Source organism: Brassica napus, chromosome C9, assembly GCF_020379485.1.
Source record: "Brassica napus cultivar Da-Ae chromosome C9, Da-Ae, whole genome shotgun sequence".
In the NCBI taxonomy this organism is placed as follows: Eukaryota; Viridiplantae; Streptophyta; class Magnoliopsida; order Brassicales; family Brassicaceae; genus Brassica; species Brassica napus.
The window spans coordinates 408660-424968 of NC_063452.1; the positions used below are offsets into that span (position 1 = coordinate 408660).

The following is a 16309-nucleotide window of genomic DNA, read 5'->3' on the forward strand; positions in this document are numbered from 1 at the left end:
GGACAGTAACTCTGCTTTTTTCTACTAGCTATTGACAACAATGTCACATTTATTGTAACAATGTTTTCTGTCTGATGCCCTTTTTAAAAAAAAAAAATGTTTTCAGTCTGAAATAAATTTTAAATTCTTTAAAAAATACCCATCCGTTTCAAAAATATATGTTTTGGAGAATTTTCACAAATATTAAAAATCATCTTAAATTTTGATTATAAATGCATTATTTTTGTGTTTAACTATTTTTCATAACTTTTAACCAATCAAAATTCAATAAACATAGTTAATTTTTTCGAAGTTTACAATTCATCATTATTACCTCATAAAAGTGCATTGACAATGTAAAATATAATTTTTCTTGAAATTTTTTTTCTTCTAAAATGGATCATTTTTAAACATAGGGAATACTCCGTTTCATAAAAATGTATTTTAGAAAACAATTGTTTCAATAAAAAATAACTTTTACATTTTCAATGCATTTTTATCAGATAATAATGATGAATTGTAAACTTTTTTAAAAAAAATATGTTTATTGAATATTGATTGGTTAAAAGATATGAAAAGTAGTTAAACACAAAAAATAATGCATTTATAATCAAAATTTAATATCAATATTATTAATTCAGGATCATTCATATCTTTTACCCCTACCCATACCTGGAATATTACTTTTTTTGCCACTGGACCTTCCTTTTTTAAAAAACCAACTTTTACATAATTGTATCGTATTATACAATTCAAATATATCACACAGTTACGTGATGTCCGTTTAAAAAACAGTTTTTTTTTTCTAATTGCCTTTTTCATTTTTATAAAAAGAACGTGGTTGGTTTCTTACCCACTATATTTCCACGATTTTCTACTACCAAATAAGCAGAAATAACAAAAAAAGTTGTTTTTCCTTACGTATTGATAGATTCAAAACTATTTTATAATGTGTATATCTTTTAATTATTAAATTTATTAATTATATTATATATACATGTGTAAAACATCTGATGTATATATCTCACAAATGCACAGTTATGCAATTTGACATAAGTAATATAGTTATCAAAAATTATATTAAAGTAACATTTAACACAAATATGATTAAAACAACACAAACATAAAATTAAAATTAAAAATAAAATAAAACAAAAATATACCCGAGGGCGGGCCAGAATCTAGTATTTTATTAATAGGAAATATTTTGTAGACGACCAAACAATAAAGAAATTCTGCAACGATGAGACCTTGCATTCTTGTCCATGCAGCTGTGAACCTATAATGTTTGCACAAACTCAGAAATCAAACAAATTTCTCATCCTAGTAACTGACAACTAATCCGAATAGGGTTATGTAATACTACTAATTAAACGTTATGTGAGCCATCAAAATAATGAAAAAAAGACAGCTGAAGTAAATAGTTTTGAGGCTAAACCTTTGATCATTTTAGTTATCTTTTAGTTGATATTTGGTTGTTTTCCGGAAACAATAGATGAGAAACCTTAACAAAGGGAGCTTCATCAGATTCAGAACTGGAGAAATCATTGGCTCTTCACGGTTTTTACCCTCTATCTTCACTTCCCATGCCTTGTTGATATGCAATTTATCCTACAAAAATAAAATACAAAAGATCTATGTTATTTATGTTCAAAAGAACTCCAATTGTCTAGAGTAATTACTGAGTTACCGCTGCAGTAAATCTGAAGCCAAGTTTTAGTTCGCCTTTAAATGTGTCATCGTCAAGAACAACATTGTATGGAGCTGGTTTGACTTCTATGTATCCTCTGTCACGTCCTTCGGTTATTATCCCTCCAAGATGAATTCTGTACCAAATCAGTCACATATGGATGGTATTATTATGTCTTAATATTGCTATGCTAATTAACTACACTCATTTCTAAAACAAAAACTTACATGGTTTCACCGACAAATCCACCATCTTTGAAGAGCTCTTTGTCCATGATTCTAACCTTGATGTGGGTCAGCTTCTTCCATTGATACATTGGGAAATCGAACACAAACTTTTGGTTCCACAATGCGTTGTCATTATCACCTGCTTTCACAACACACATATCTCTTGTAATAAGCTTGGTTCAAAAGAGAAACAAAAAAATTTCACTAACAAAACATAAAACCTTTTGACATTTTGCTTCGGTATTCCTTTGTCCCACATTGTAACAACACATAATACACAGGACTTCCTGCAACCAAATACTCGAAATGAGAGCTACTTAAGTTTGATAACTGATTAGATATACAAACATATGAAAAACGTTTTTATCTTTTTTAGTCACCAATAAAATTTGTGTGTGTGATTCCATGAGCATCAACGAGAAGTACTTCCAGTTTTCCTCTCTTCTTAGGTGCCATTAATTAAGTTTCAAATTTAACCAAGAAACTAAAAAAATTCTAAAGGCTTAAATTAAGGAACTGGGGAGAATGCAAGTGAAAACAGTGACTTTTATATTGCTCCATAACATTTACTTCTTCTTTACAGGCTCTATATGAGCACCACAAATAATGCATTTAGTTAAGAAATTAAATAATAAACAGTTCTGAATAAATTAACATTTTAAGTTACATTCTTCAGCTAGTAACATTTCAATCCGTTTATTTAGGACTCTCAGCAAGAAACTGAAGCGTTACATAATTAAAAAGAACACCCAAATAATCTGAGAATCTTTAGAGTAAAGGTGAATCCAAATCATTGATATGAAAGATGATTAGTCCGACAAATATAACCAATCAAGAACAATATATAGGAGAGAAGATGACAATGTCTAAAATTCCATGCAACCAGTCTTGGCAAAGATTACATAAATACAAACTCGCAAAACTCGATGTAACTAATTCACCAAAGTCCAAAAAAAAAAAAACAATATAACATTTATTCAAAAGTTTAGGAAATACAATACTACTTTTACCAAGATCATTAAAAGATCCCTCAAGTGAATTTTCATATGATCTCACCAATGGCTCTCCTCAGCTCTCTCTTAATCATCCCTACCGAAGCAACTGCAGCCCCACGAAACTGCATAACATCAAAAATATTACGTATATATAGGTCAAGATAACAGAAATGTATCTCTTCCAAACATGGAGAAGATTGTTTTTTTCTAGAACTTACCTTTGCCTTGAGATTAAGTGTGAGGAACCCATTAAGTGTGTAAGATCTAACAGAGAAAGCATCCATGTGAAGTTTGCTCAGAGCTTCCATGATGTCTGCAACTATGTAGTCTCTGTAAGAACATCTTACTTCCATCACAACTTCTGTTTCTTTCAGTTTAACTCTCAAATGTGTCTCATCTCTCGCTATAGTGACTTGTTCGGTTTCTCCTGAGTTTCCATCGATCTTCGTGCTGTCATCATAGTTCCCTGATGTCTCCTCGATTAACACAGAGTCGTTAACGCTCTTTCTTTGTCTCTCTACGAAGTTAACTGACCCCATACAAGATTCTAGCTCTTCAACTCTTTCCTCTAGTTCTTGCAAGTACTTGATTGTGTTGTTCAGTATCTCTTCTTTATCAACCTGCAGAGATATTCCAAACAGAGTCTTGGTTTTCTAATACAGAGCAAAATATAACATAGTATAGGTTTATTATTATTACCTGGTTGACAGTGGGAACCATAGCTTTAAGGACACTGAACTTTTCATTCTCTTTTCTTGTATCCCAAGGATCATCTTGATTCAGACCAAGCGTCTTACTTGGGAGCGTTCTCTTTGTGTCTAAAGAGTGCATCAAAGGTACCTCTTGCAATATCTTCCTCAGCACGTTCTGTGACAAGGTCTGCAAATTGCTATGTTCCTGAAACAGAATTGAGTTTGGCTGCTCACGTTGCTTCCAACGCAAGAAACTTGACCCAACGTTAGAAGAAACAAGATCCGGTTGGAGATGATGAATATCCTTATCAGCAGAGTATTTGACTAGTGTTGAGACAGTTCTTTTGTAATGCACGTCTTCATCAGACTGAATCTGATGGTTCTCTTGGAGCACTGAGTTTGAGTTTCCATCACTGGTCTTGATTTTAGTTTGATTCTTCTCATCATCGCTGGCTTGGCGAGCAGAGAAGTTGTATGAAGCGCAATCGGGTTTTGAAGTCTCCAACAAGCAAGACTTGATGTGTTGAAGCAGGCTATGATCTTCTGAAATCTTTTATTTTTCATGAAGGAAAGTAAAACGAGTTTAAGTATGACTTCCTTGTGAAGCAAGAAACTAAAGTTAAATCCTTTGATATTAAGATAGAGAGAGAGAGAGAGAGAGTTACCAGTTCTGTGACGCCCAGCTCAATCACACCGCCCAAGTAAGGGAAACACACAACAGTCTGGAGAAGTCCCATAAAGACATAAGACATACATTCTACATTAGTTCTAACTGAAGTACAAATCTTAATTTAACAATTAAGCACTAAATTTTATTTGCTGACAATTAACACCCATTAAAGACTCACTAAAGAGAACATACCTGAATTGATGCGCTCTAAAGAAAAGAAGCCATATGAACAGTCATGAAGAGCAAAGCAGGTGGAAAGAGAACTATAGTCAGATATCTATTCTTTAAGAGATCAATTCAATATATATTCATGAAAAGGTTGTAGAAGAAGACTTACTCTTGCTAACAAAGAGCGAGAGAAGAGTTTGTTATCTGCGTACTGAGCGTTGCAAAGCCATATGGTCTCACCCGTCACCAAAGCTCTTCCTGGCAAACTAAACAACCAAAAATAAAATCATTTTAGTTTTGGATCCTAAAGAAAGAAAAAAAATTAAACGTACTAATTGAGTATATTACTTCAAATGCAAATAAATTGAAATAGTAACAAAAGGAATCCCAAGTACATAAACAGTACGTAAGAGTCACTCTTGTAATGAACATGGAAATCCGTGAACCGTCAGGTAATTAATCAACCCCCTTGACCAAACAAGTACATGAAATCTATAGGTGAGATTTGACCATAAGCGTGGAATCTTTTGAGATCCATGGTCTTAAGGCGACAATGAAGGGACCTAGTTCAATTCACTTTCATTCCCAAATCAGTACTTTTCCTATAGGAATAGTTCGAAAAAGAGATATTTTTATATATTAATTTAATATTTAATATTCCCTCCGTTTCATTTTACTTGTAGTTCTATACTTCAACACACAGATTAATAAAAAATTTAAGTTTATCTATTTACTAGATAAAAACATCATTACCAATACATCTAACCAGATTTCAACCAATAGAAAAGTAGATTAGAATAAAAAGTCAATAAATTTTGCATTGAAATCATAAAACCACACTAATTTTGAAACGAAAATTTTATTTTAAAACAACATCTAATTCGAAACGGAGGGAGTAGTAGATGAGAGAGAGAACAAACCATTGAGAAGGAGAGAAGACATAGGACATGGAGACTATATAGTACCACTCTTCATCCGAGAGATCATCTGGTGACAACATCATACTTGTTGCACTGTTACAATTATGTTCCTCATCATCACCATAATCATCAACATCATGAGTAGTACTAATAGTAGTATTACTATCCCCTTCCAGCATACACAGATAAAGTTTCCTAAGTTGGTTGCTTCTCTGCAACGCATATTTATAATGGGCAGCTTCGTAACTCTTCTTCCTCTTCTTTATATCCCCGTTGTAACACCCTTCTTCCCACTCCAAAACCCTAAATATATAATATAGTACTCAAATATAAATATATATATATATATATATACACACCTTTTAACACATTATCTATAACAAGAAAAGGCCTATGCAAAGATGAGATCAATATCTATTTTTCCGTATATGTTATAGTGAAAATATCAAGACCAACAGATTTTATTTTATTAGATTATACTTACCCAGGTTGAGTAAGTGAAGAGGACCAGAAGATTGCGTAGCTCCATTGAACACTTCTTAGAGCTACAGCAAGTTGCTTTCTTAGTAAGTTATTTTTTCTTTTATTTCTTCCACTTGCTGCTTCCACACCACCAGCCATTGTCAAAGACGTATTGTAAATGTCTATGAGAACTGAGTTTAAAACTCCAGAACCTAAGAATATAGGTAAATAAAAGGAGACAACCAAAAGGCCAAAGTTATTGAAGAAGTTTAATATTGAAGAAATTAACATTTTAACATTTTACCCACAAAGAAAGGTTAGGTACTGAAGCTTTCTTCTTTCTTCTTTCTTCTTTCTTCTTTCTTCTTTATTGCTTTCTCTTTAACAGCTTGGTCGTGAAGGAAAGAGACTCAAGAGAGTACTGTCTTTAAAGTTGAGTAATGTGTCTGAAATCTGAATAGAGAGCGAGAAAGGTTGACTTAGGTCATGATCTTGGTTTTTGGAGCGACTCATCTTTATACAATACATATGGTAATCGTGTTGTAGATTCTATTTGGTGAAACCAAGGTAATATTCTCTAAATAAAGTGATGCTGAGAAAATGCAAAATAAAATATTCAGTAAATATATAATGATTTTTCTTCATCTTTATCAGTGCTAGTTATTCGTTAAGAAACTTTGTTATTCTTTCTCAAAAAAAAAACTTGGTTATTACTACTATGATGTACTTTTCTTATTACGAATATTATGAATACAATAAAACATATATAAAAAAATTCAGTTAAATAATAATAAATGTTATAAAATAATGATTTGTCAGTTTTGAATCAGATCGGTGTAAATATATTAAATTTTGGGTAAAACTTACCACATCTTCACCAAATTTGGGTCCACTATTCTTAAGGACGTTAGATTTATTTTGCACCACTCAAAACAATTTGAAAGGCAATGAAGTGAGAATAAGAGAGACCATTATGGTAGCAATTGTTTTGTGATTCAGTATGAACAGCCATGTAGGAGCCGAGATAGCTGTTCCACACAGTGGCGGAACTACAGAGGAAGATGGAGTTGCACCTGACACCCCTTAAATTTCAATAAAATTTAATTTGTTCCATAAAACAAAGAAGAATCAGTAGTTCTAGAGGTAAAGTCTTTGTTCTGACACCCCTAACTCGCGGTTTGAATCCTACCTATGACACTTTTTATTCATTTTTTCCTTTTGAATAATAAGTTTGACCCAGATAAAATTAGATCATGGGTCCGCCATTGGTTCCACACCAAAACAATGCCAAGAGGCTTAGAGGTTTTAACACACGTGTAAAATACCAGGTTGCTCTTGGACTAAACCGGGGGGTATACCTTCACCAATTGACCAGATGAGAGTGTCGTTTCCATCAGCTAGCTGGATTGATGAAATGAGGATAAGAAGCTGGAGTTAATGCAAGCACCAATCCAAATTAAACGAGAAACACTCATTTATAAATGACAGTACCAAGTCAACAGGACCAGATGGTCCTTGAAAATAAATCACTGGAGCAAAAGATCCCACCAGAATAAATCTCGTCACCTCTTAGTAGTTTCATGCAGATCGATAGCCAGGAGACTGATCTTCATAAGTCTTTTAAACATGTAGAGGAATTTGCATATTTAGAATATTCAGTGACCAAAATAAACATTCTACAGAGGTATTTTCGTATAAACATTCAATCACTACCAACATAATAGCGTAATATATTTTCTAGATTTATTTTTTTATTTTTGTTTGAAATGATGCTTTACGTTGTATTATGCTATTGTTCATCATTTCATTTTTAGTCCAGGGACGGGAATGTATGGATTTTCGCCTAAAACTATTAAATGTATAAGGTAACTCTAGCTAATACGCATGCAATCTCGGGGTTTTTGTGTACTGTGTTAAATTAATACTACAAAGAATTTTATAATCTTTTTCTTTTTGAGAACTAAAGGGTTTTATAATCTTGTTATGTGGAAATGGAACATACGTTAATTAACCTCTTTGTTTGTTTCTCATCAATGTAAATCATCTTTTTTTTTAATTACTCGTTCTGAAGTACTACTATATGACAAACAGAATGTGCTTACACGTAGTTGCAAGAAACACGGAATATACTATTTGGATAATTAAGATTCCAATTTCTATGATAAATATAAATGCGCATTTTATCCGAATAATTCCATAGTTAGATACTCCTAGGTACTAAGACGTCGAATTAAAAAAAAAGAGAGAAACGAATACACAGAACTATACAAGTTTATGAAACCTCAAATAATAATCCTTTATTTATACATCTAGTGTTATTTATTTATACCTTCAAGGTACTATTTTGGAAGAAAGTAAAAGTAGCAATAGAAAAATAAAGGCAATGAAAGAGAAAGCTGAAATGAAGGCAAGAAACTCGTGAAAATAATAGTAGTACTATTGAGCCATCTCCGTCCACGAATCCCACATTAATCAGCAGTAACGCACCACTTTGTGGTTGCATGCATATTTATTTACGTAACGACAGAACTTTGTGTTTAATTCTATTAAATTATCTCTTTCCAACATAACACAACCACATATATTCTTGTGTGTGAAATATTTGAATATGTGCTTATAGATTTTAAAAGAACATGGTCTGAGAGTGTGTATATTGTTTTATTTGACTGATAAAAATCATACTCTGAAAATGTAATCAACGAAAGCGACAAAAAGGAGAAAGGTAAAATAAAGTAATAAACGAAAGCATAGGAAGGAGTGCTGCTGCCGCGGTGAAAACAGTGAAATTCAAAAGTTTAAAAGGGTCACTGATTAGTTAAAATGCAAGCGACATAGGGAGCATTGATGACGGGCGACACAGCTGACACACAGTATTTGTTTTTGCACTATTTTTTTCCACGACAATGCACTACTATCCTTCAGAGTTCAGAGATAAGATAATTTTTTTTTTGACATCCTTTGTATAAATAAACCGTATTCTTCTTCTTCGAAAAATAAGTTTGAAAATTCATATACACTCGTGCAAGTACAGTCGAACAATTTTAAAAACAGTACACATTTGTCCATGATATTACATGGAGTAAAATAAAAACTCAAAAAAACAAAAGAGATTATTAGGGCCTTTTTCTGAGAGGAGAGATTGACTTAATAGGCCCAATAGATAAATGGGCTCAATAGAAGTTTCATTCTTAAAAGCCCATTGATAAACTTGACCCGCGCGAGTTGTCCGACGTAGGAAATTTGACCGACATAGCGCCACGTGTGTCTGTGATTAAAGACAAAAACTCTCTCAAACGGACGGGTCTGAGTGAATCCGGACTACAACTCTTTTGTTTCGTTTTTTCATTTTCAAAAAATTGACACTTTCACGTGGGTTTTGATTGTCCCTATGTCTTCCCATAAAATCTCAATTTAGGATACACAACAAGTGAAGTGAGGAGATTTTGTAGCTATGTCGATTAGTTCGATTCATACTGTTGTATGTCGTCCAGTGAGCGTGAAGAAGCTCGGAGCTCCGGCGAGACTATCTGCTCGGAGATCGCGCGTTGGAGAATGGCGTGGCGCCTCTACACTTTCTGGTGCTAGGCCTTTGGTTTTCGCTTTCGCCAAGGCGAAGCAGAAAGGAGAGAGTGTTGAGGATCGAGCTTCTCCTATCGAAGATCAGCTCGTAAGTGTCTCATTATAGAGTTCACTCGTTTTTGTGCTCGTAGCTTGACTTTACATTTTCAATTGCTAGGCTGATGATGAACCATTTGTGCATTTTGACGAGCGTGATTTTGCCGGCACAGCGTCTGTTCCCGTCTATGTTATGCTCCCAGTAAGTTTTTTTTTTTTTTTTTTTAATTTTTGCTTTCTAGAGATGGTTTGGTTGAGTCAAGTGTTGAGTGAATGATATGATGTAGTTGGGAGTGATTGATATGAACTCGGAAGTGGTTGAACCGGAAGTGCTTTTGGACCAGTTAAGAACCCTCAAGTCCGTTAACGTTGATGGTGTTATGGTTGACTGCTGGTGGGGCATTGTCGAGTCTCATACCCCTCAGGTCTATAACTGGAGCGGCTACAAGAAACTCTTTGACATGATACGCCACCTTGGACTTAAGCTTCAGGTGATCTCATCTTCTCATATAAGTATTTTAGTGAGATGATAAAGTAGATTCCATATGTTCTTCTTGACTTGTTCAGGTTGTTTTGTCGTTCCACGAATGTGGAGGCAATGTTGGAGATGATGTGCATATACAACTCCCCGAATGGGTAAGAGAGATTGGTCAAACCAATCCTGACATTTACTTCACTGACAGGACAGGCTTGCGTAACTCTGAGTGTCTCACTTGGGGGATTGACAAGCAACGTGTTTTAAGAGGAAGAACTGCTCTCGAGGTACGGGGTTTCTACTCTATCGCCTAACATGCAAGCACCACTATGTCATGATTCATTGTTAATATTGTGTAGGTTTACTTTGATTACATGAGAAGCTTCCGTGTGGAGTTTGATGAGTTCTTTGAGGATAAAATCATAACTGAGATTGAAGTAGGACTAGGTCCATGTGGGGAGCTCAGGTATCCTTCTTACCCTGCTCAACATGGCTGGAAGTATCCTGGTATTGGTGAATTCCAGGTACTCTCTCTTTTTTTTTTAATTCAAAAAATCTACATCCTGTCAGATCACTTATATCTTCTCTACTGGTGTGAGCAGTGTTATGATAAGTATTTGATGAAGAGCTTAAAGGAGGCAGCAGAGGTAAGAGGGCACAGCTTTTGGGGCAGAGGACCTGACAACACCGAGTCTTATAACTCAACCCCACACGGGACTGGTTTCTTCCGCGATGGAGGTGACTATGACAGCTACTACGGCAGATTCTTTCTTAATTGGTACTCCAGAGTTCTCATTGACCATGGTGATCGTGTTCTTTCTATGGCTAACTTGGCCTTCGAAGGAAACTCCATCGCTGCTAAGGTGAAACAAAAACATGTCACCATATGTTTCCTCCGGCTTGTCTGAATAAAATCGTCTTTTTTTGCATTTAGCTCTCAGGTATACACTGGTGGTATAAGACAGCTAGTCACGCTGCTGAGCTCACTGCTGGCTTCTACAACCCATCAAACCGTGATGGGTACGGTCCAATAGCAGCGATGCTGAAGAAACATGACGCTGCTCTCAACTTCACATGCGTGGAGTTACGAACACTTGACCAACACGAGGATTTTCCAGAGGCGCTGGCTGACCCAGAAGGTCTAGTTTGGCAGGTGCTGAATGCAGCTTGGGATGCGAATATACCTGTAGCTAGTGAGAATGCTCTTCCTTGTTACGACAGAGAAGGCTACAACAAGATTCTTGAGAACGCGAAGCCACTCAACGACCCTGACGGTCGCCACCTATCGTGTTTCACTTACCTAAGGCTAAACACAACTCTGCTGGAGTCTCAAAACTTTGTAGAGTTCGAGAGATTCGTCAAACGAATGCATGGTATAGCTGCTTTGGCTTTATTATATTCTCACGTCCTCAAGGTTGCTTTTTAACGTTGGGTTAATGTGACTTTGCAGGGGAAGCTGTTTCGGATCTTGGTTTGCTTCCAAGGACCACCCAAGAGAACAAACTCGAGTGAATTATTGAGAGAGAGAGTGGAGGAGTTGGATGGAGTCAAAAATCAAGTTTGTACTTGTATCCAAAAATAAGGGAGCTTGTTGTAAAATGATGAATAGTGTAGACAACAATATAAATGTTATGTCGATTAAGACAATGACTAGAAAGCAAAAGAAGAGGCTAATTATGTATGAATTATTGAATTGATGATATCCAGTTTCTTGTCATTTGCTTGCAAAACATTAACAAAAAAAAACAAAAGCAAAAACACTGAAAACGGTGCCGTATTATGGTGAAAAATACTATTATTATTCTCTACCGTTATACCATTAACCACTCATCACAGTGGAAGGTTTATGCTAACGCTCCTCCTCATTTTGAAAAGAAAAGACAAGACAAATCTCAACGGGGGAGAAGCGGAGAAGTTGGAATCAGATGTGAGGGAGATGTGCAAGAAGATAACAGAGTACAGGCAAACAACGCTACCGGATCATCATCTCAGGAACACCGCCCTTTCCTCCTCCTCTCATACACCCAACATCGACTCCAGGTCGGATCTTCAAAACGCCTCACTATCTCAGCAGGTTCCGTCTCTCTCTCTCTCTCTCTCTCTCTCTTTTTTTGTGCACAAGATAATTTGATTTAAGTCCTTTTGGCAGAGGCTTGTATGAGTGAGAGTGTGATTGTTTGTTTTTATAAAAAAAATTTGACCATTAAGCCATCAATTTACTCACAAGAACAACTTTGTTTGGATGATTGAAACATCTGCCCCTTTTTTTTGTAGTTCATGATAAGTGTTCTGAGAAACACTCTTTAACACAAGAGCATGCACTGATCCCACTGCTTTCCTTTTCTGTTTCCTTTTCTTGTGTTGTTGGGAACTGAAGAGCAAGACTGTGGGCAGAGACTGATTCAGCTCAAGGAAACAGTGTCGAGGAACAACGCTGGTAATATACCTCTACTTGTAAAGAGAGTGGGAGAGTGTGCAGAGGGGATTCACAAACTCGATTCTCTCAACACAAGAAGAACCATTCACCCTGCTTTCAGAAAGCCCAGAATCACTCCCTAACTAACTGCCATCTCTTGAGTAGTATGGTGATTTAAGAGACCTACGTCAAAGTATACAAAGGTAACTAAACACCTCTTTCTTTGATCGCAAGAGTGCATATTACTTCAGCTTTTTTCCTCTAAACATGAAAATTTTGGTATGTTAATCATCTTCCTCGTTTTTTTTTTTTTTTTGATTCGCAATTACACAACAACAATTAGGTAAGTATCATTAGTAGCTGAGAGAAGACACAGATGTTGTTCAAGAACGTTTGGTTGGTTATAAGGACTGCAAACCAATTCCAAATAGTCTCAATCAAATTTGTTTCAGTAAGACCGATCGAACATTACAAACCAGATGGAACCAAAAACAAACCAATAGTAGATTGATTATCCTAAACCCTTAAAAAATTAACTACCTTAACCAAAACGAACTCAAACCGGCCTTATTATCAGGCAAGATCCTCGCCGAGAAATTGACAATACCGTTCCTTTTCCCGTACTCGTCCCACAATCTGTAACTCAAACAATGCAAGAAACCCTCCGGCGCATATCCTCCCGTAAAATCCTTTATCGGCACACGTGCCGTTCCCACGTGCTTATCCTTCCCTGAGACCTGGCAATAAACACCAACGTACATGAAACTCTCTTTATCCTTCTTCTCCGATGATGGTAACGAAAACTCCGTCTCTAGCTTATCTTCCCACGCCGGATAATCCCCGCCGACCCTCGTTCTTATCGCCCCGCTGCAGTGGTTCCCGGCGATGTCGAAGGCTACGAAGGCGTTCTTCTTCACCGGTTTTCTACCGTCGAGTAGACCCTCCGCCGATATGGCCGTGATTTCGAGTTTACGAGTCGGCATTCCCTTTGAGACTAGGCAAGGCTTTGGTTTCTCAGCAGCGGAAGAGAGAAGGCTTTCACGAGACATATTTGTTAATTTTTTGGTGCACAAATTTAAAAAAATAACAAGGAAGGAGTATGTAGTGTGTGTGTATATATTTACAATATAGAGAAAAAGTTTTTTTACTTTTTTAACTATGTAAGTTAGCCAGGATTAGGAAATTAGGAAACTGTTGAGAAATTACGTACCTAGTTGCTTCGACCCTTCCTCCTAATTTTTACGCTATTATTATCGGATATATTTTTTTGGTCAAAGTTATCATAATGATACTTATGGGTTTTCCTATCTACATTGTTTGGTGACTCTTTTACCCTGACTCTCGGGTTTGAGTTATATATTCACATTATGATAGGTTGAGTATTACGGATCCGGATATCCGGGAAATTTAGGATATTCGGATCCATGATTTTTTGATATTCGGATTTCGGATATCCGTTTCGATATTCTATTACCTGCGGGTATCCGGATCCGGATTCGTAAAAATAATCAAAACTAACTTTTTTTTAAAAAAAATACTAATTTTTTTTGATATAATACATAAATTAAATATTTATAAATATATTTATTTATGTCTATAATATTGTAAAAACTAAAATATAATATTATAAGATTAATTCATGTATAAATATTAATATGAGAAAAAGACAAAAATAGCACTAAATCAAGTTTATGTTTCCAAACTAGCACTCAAGGTCAAAAGTCACAAAAATAGCACTTAATGTTTTATCAAAAGTCACAAACTTAGGGTTTAGAGTTAAAGGGTGGGGTTTAGGATTTAGGGTTTAGGGTTTAGGGTTTAGATTTTAGGGTTTAGGGTTTAGATTTTAGGGTTTAGGGTTTAGAGTTTAGGGTTTAGGGTTTAGAGTTTAGGGTTTAGGGTTTAGGGTTTAGGGTTTAGAGTTTAGGGTTTAGAGTTTAGAGTTTAGGGTTTAGGGTTTAGAATTGAGAAATGAGGTTTTGGGGATAAGATTTCAAATTTTAAAAAATAAAAAAAATTAAAATTTTCAAAGGATAAACTTAGAAATGTGCTATTTTGGTCATTTTAGTTTTTGAGTGCTATTTTTGTGATATAAACTTAGGAATGTGCTATTTTGGAGATTTGTCCTATTAATATATCAAATACTAATATTAATGAAATTTAATGTATTTTAAAAATATGTATCCGGATATCCGGATCTAAAAATTAAGATAACACGGATCCAAGATTTTACTATCCGGATTCGGATCCGGACACTCCGAATATCCTATTTTCGGAGCTGATCTCGGATCGAATCCGGATCTCGGATAATAAGTCTCAGGTGAGGTGATTAATTAAGACCTATGTCAAAGTATACAAAGGTAACTAAACAGCTCTTTCTTTGGTCGTAAGAGTACATTACTACAGTTTTTTTCCAAACCAGCGTAATCAATTGCAAACCATACACTAACGGCACGACTGGTTCAAACGCAGCGATTGCGGTTGCGGTTGCGGATGCGAGTAGTTGCAGTTTCTAGCGGTTTTAAGAGATTTGTATGACTGGTTCTGTAGTTAGAATTTTTTGCGTTTGCGGAATATTTACGACTAGTTAACTACCAAATGCAGCATCAGTTAAATAATAAATTAACAATATTTACATTTTATATAATTATAAAAATATCAAAAATCATAATATTATAATAACTATAAAAAACTATATTTAGAAAGTATAGTTTTAAAATTATAGAATATATTTTTGATTTTTATTTTATAATATTAATTAAAATATAATAGATATATTTTAGTATTTTTATAATTCTAATTTAAAATTTTGATTGAATATTTTTATTTTTTTATTTATATTGTTTTAAAAAAAAGGAAAAAATTTTATCCTCCCGCAACCGCCCGCAACTGCAAACGCTAGTTGGAACCAGCTTTTGAATTTACGAGGTTTAGAGCGGTTTGAAGCGGTTTAAAACGGTTTGAGTGATTGTTGCAAAACGTCAACAACCACTATCAACCGTAAAAGCTCCGTTTGCGGGTGGTAGCGGAAAAACCAGTCACACCCTAAGTTAACCGCAAAAGCTGCGTTTCAGTTATATATTCACATTATGATGGTTGAGTATTAGGCCTGAAAGAATATTGCCGCACGCTGTGGAGAACTATGGCCGAGGAAGTCATGGCTGCTTGGTCTTCCAACACCAAAAACTAAGAATAATAATTTCATGTAAATCTCTCTAATCCATGATCCGATTCTGAATCTTTCCCTCTTTTGGTTTTCCTTTCTCTTTGATCTTTGATTGTGAAATTTTCTTTCACAGTATCGTGGAGGGATGATGGGCTCTAACCGCAGATTCTCTTCATCAAGTAATAGTGCTGCTGGTATGTACTTTCTCTGATTGTTTAATCTTTAAAAATCTTGTCGATTTTATTTGTCTGTGATTTTAGGCTCGAATGGAGCAGGATGGAATGCGTGGACCATACGTCGACTTATAGCATTCGGTGTGGGTTATGGCTTAGGTATGATGGAGAACACACAAATTTCAAGTTTCTCCTCGGCTCGGCTTTGTCATTTATTTTTTTATATTTTTTTTGGTATCAGGTATTTTTGTACTTGGAGATAAGGTAGCAGAACTTGAGGAGCATCGTCAAAAGGTGTCCAACCAAAATTGAATCACTTTTTTTTTTTTTTTTTTTCCGCATCATTTGCTTATCAATTTCATCTCGTTGGTTTTTCAGTTTCTGAGGGATGTTCATGGGGACTCTTCGAAAATCGTCGATCAGAGGCAGGAGATGTGGAAATTTTGAGGTCTCATTTCAAGTATGGCCGTAATAAATACTGACTGCTATTATTGTAAATTATTGCCTTAACTTTTATCTCCATATTAGGGCATCATTATTGGTGTCCCTTAAACTGGGTCCTTAATCGTAGGGTCTCTTAGCTTTTAACTAAAAAAAACTAAAGAACGGTCCTTAAATAAGGGATTTGAGAGAAGTCCCTTAGCATTTTTAGTTAAAAGTT

At 35.2% G+C, this 16309-nt stretch overlaps 4 protein-coding genes across 4 annotated transcripts; 2 read left to right on the forward strand and 2 right to left on the reverse strand.

The window, feature by feature from the left end:
* Positions 1 to 444: 444 nt before the first annotated feature.
* On the reverse strand, positions 445 to 6101 carry LOC125593194 (transcription factor MYC1-like). Its single transcript, XM_048769459.1, has 12 exons — positions 5826 to 6101; positions 5342 to 5644; positions 4591 to 4687; positions 4446 to 4460; positions 4249 to 4305; positions 3591 to 4133; positions 3110 to 3511; positions 2953 to 3013; positions 2118 to 2183; positions 1897 to 2035; positions 1670 to 1805; positions 445 to 1590 (listed from the first exon to the last, which is right to left on the reverse strand). The coding sequence occupies exons 1-12, from the start codon at positions 6092 to 6094 to the stop codon at positions 1429 to 1431; spliced, it is 2250 nt and encodes a 749-aa protein (XP_048625416.1). The 5' UTR covers positions 6095 to 6101; the 3' UTR covers positions 445 to 1428.
* A 3008-nt stretch (positions 6102 to 9109) lies between these two features.
* Positions 9110 to 11610, forward strand: LOC106434958 (beta-amylase 2, chloroplastic-like). Its single transcript, XM_013875816.3, has 8 exons — positions 9110 to 9470; positions 9540 to 9620; positions 9706 to 9909; positions 9986 to 10180; positions 10253 to 10417; positions 10496 to 10756; positions 10828 to 11266; positions 11344 to 11610. The coding sequence occupies exons 1-8, from the start codon at positions 9255 to 9257 to the stop codon at positions 11403 to 11405; spliced, it is 1623 nt and encodes a 540-aa protein (XP_013731270.2). The 5' UTR covers positions 9110 to 9254; the 3' UTR covers positions 11406 to 11610.
* Positions 11611 to 11739: 129 nt separating this feature from the next.
* LOC125593355 lies at positions 11740 to 12452 on the forward strand. Its single transcript, XM_048769860.1, has 2 exons — positions 11740 to 11967; positions 12273 to 12452. Exons 1-2 carry the CDS (start codon positions 11740 to 11742, stop codon positions 12450 to 12452), a joined length of 408 nt encoding a protein of 135 aa, XP_048625817.1.
* Positions 12453 to 12634: 182 nt separating this feature from the next.
* LOC106362483 (BON1-associated protein 2-like) lies at positions 12635 to 13358 on the reverse strand. Its single transcript, XM_048769861.1, has 2 exons — positions 12850 to 13358; positions 12635 to 12719 (listed from the first exon to the last, which is right to left on the reverse strand). The coding sequence occupies exons 1-2, from the start codon at positions 13356 to 13358 to the stop codon at positions 12635 to 12637; spliced, it is 594 nt and encodes a 197-aa protein (XP_048625818.1).
* Positions 13359 to 16309: the final 2951 nt, after the last annotated feature.

What these genes read in the sequence shown, in the direction of transcription:
- LOC106434958 (XM_013875816.3), top strand. Translation starts at nt 9,255, where the DNA reads ATGTCGATTAGTTCGATTCATACTGTTGTATGTCGTCCAGTGAGCGTG. An exon ending in ACCTTGGACTTAAGCTTCAG is followed by an intron (nt 9,910 to 9,985) that starts GTGATCTCATCT and finishes TGACTTGTTCAG; the next exon opens with GTTGTTTTGTCGTTCCACGA. An exon ending in GAAACTCCATCGCTGCTAAG is followed by an intron (nt 10,757 to 10,827) that starts GTGAAACAAAAA and finishes TTTTGCATTTAG; the next exon opens with CTCTCAGGTATACACTGGTG.
- LOC106362483 (XM_048769861.1), bottom strand. Translation starts at nt 13,358, where the DNA reads ATGTCTCGTGAAAGCCTTCTCTCTTCCGCTGCTGAGAAACCAAAGCCT. An exon ending in TTGAGTTCGTTTTGGTTAAG is followed by an intron (nt 12,720 to 12,849) that starts GTAGTTAATTTT and finishes ATTGGTTTGCAG; the next exon opens with TCCTTATAACCAACCAAACG.
- LOC125593194 (XM_048769459.1), bottom strand. Translation starts at nt 6,094, where the DNA reads ATGTTAATTTCTTCAATATTAAACTTCTTCAATAACTTTGGCCTTTTG. An exon ending in GTCTTCTCTCCTTCTCAATG is followed by an intron (nt 4,688 to 5,341) that starts GTTTGTTCTCTC and finishes TTGGTTGTTTAG; the next exon opens with TTTGCCAGGAAGAGCTTTGG. An exon ending in GCTTCAGATTTACTGCAGCG is followed by an intron (nt 1,591 to 1,669) that starts GTAACTCAGTAA and finishes TTATTTTTGTAG; the next exon opens with GATAAATTGCATATCAACAA.
- LOC125593355 (XM_048769860.1), top strand. Translation starts at nt 11,740, where the DNA reads ATGCTAACGCTCCTCCTCATTTTGAAAAGAAAAGACAAGACAAATCTC. An exon ending in ACGCCTCACTATCTCAGCAG is followed by an intron (nt 11,968 to 12,272) that starts GTTCCGTCTCTC and finishes GGAACTGAAGAG; the next exon opens with CAAGACTGTGGGCAGAGACT.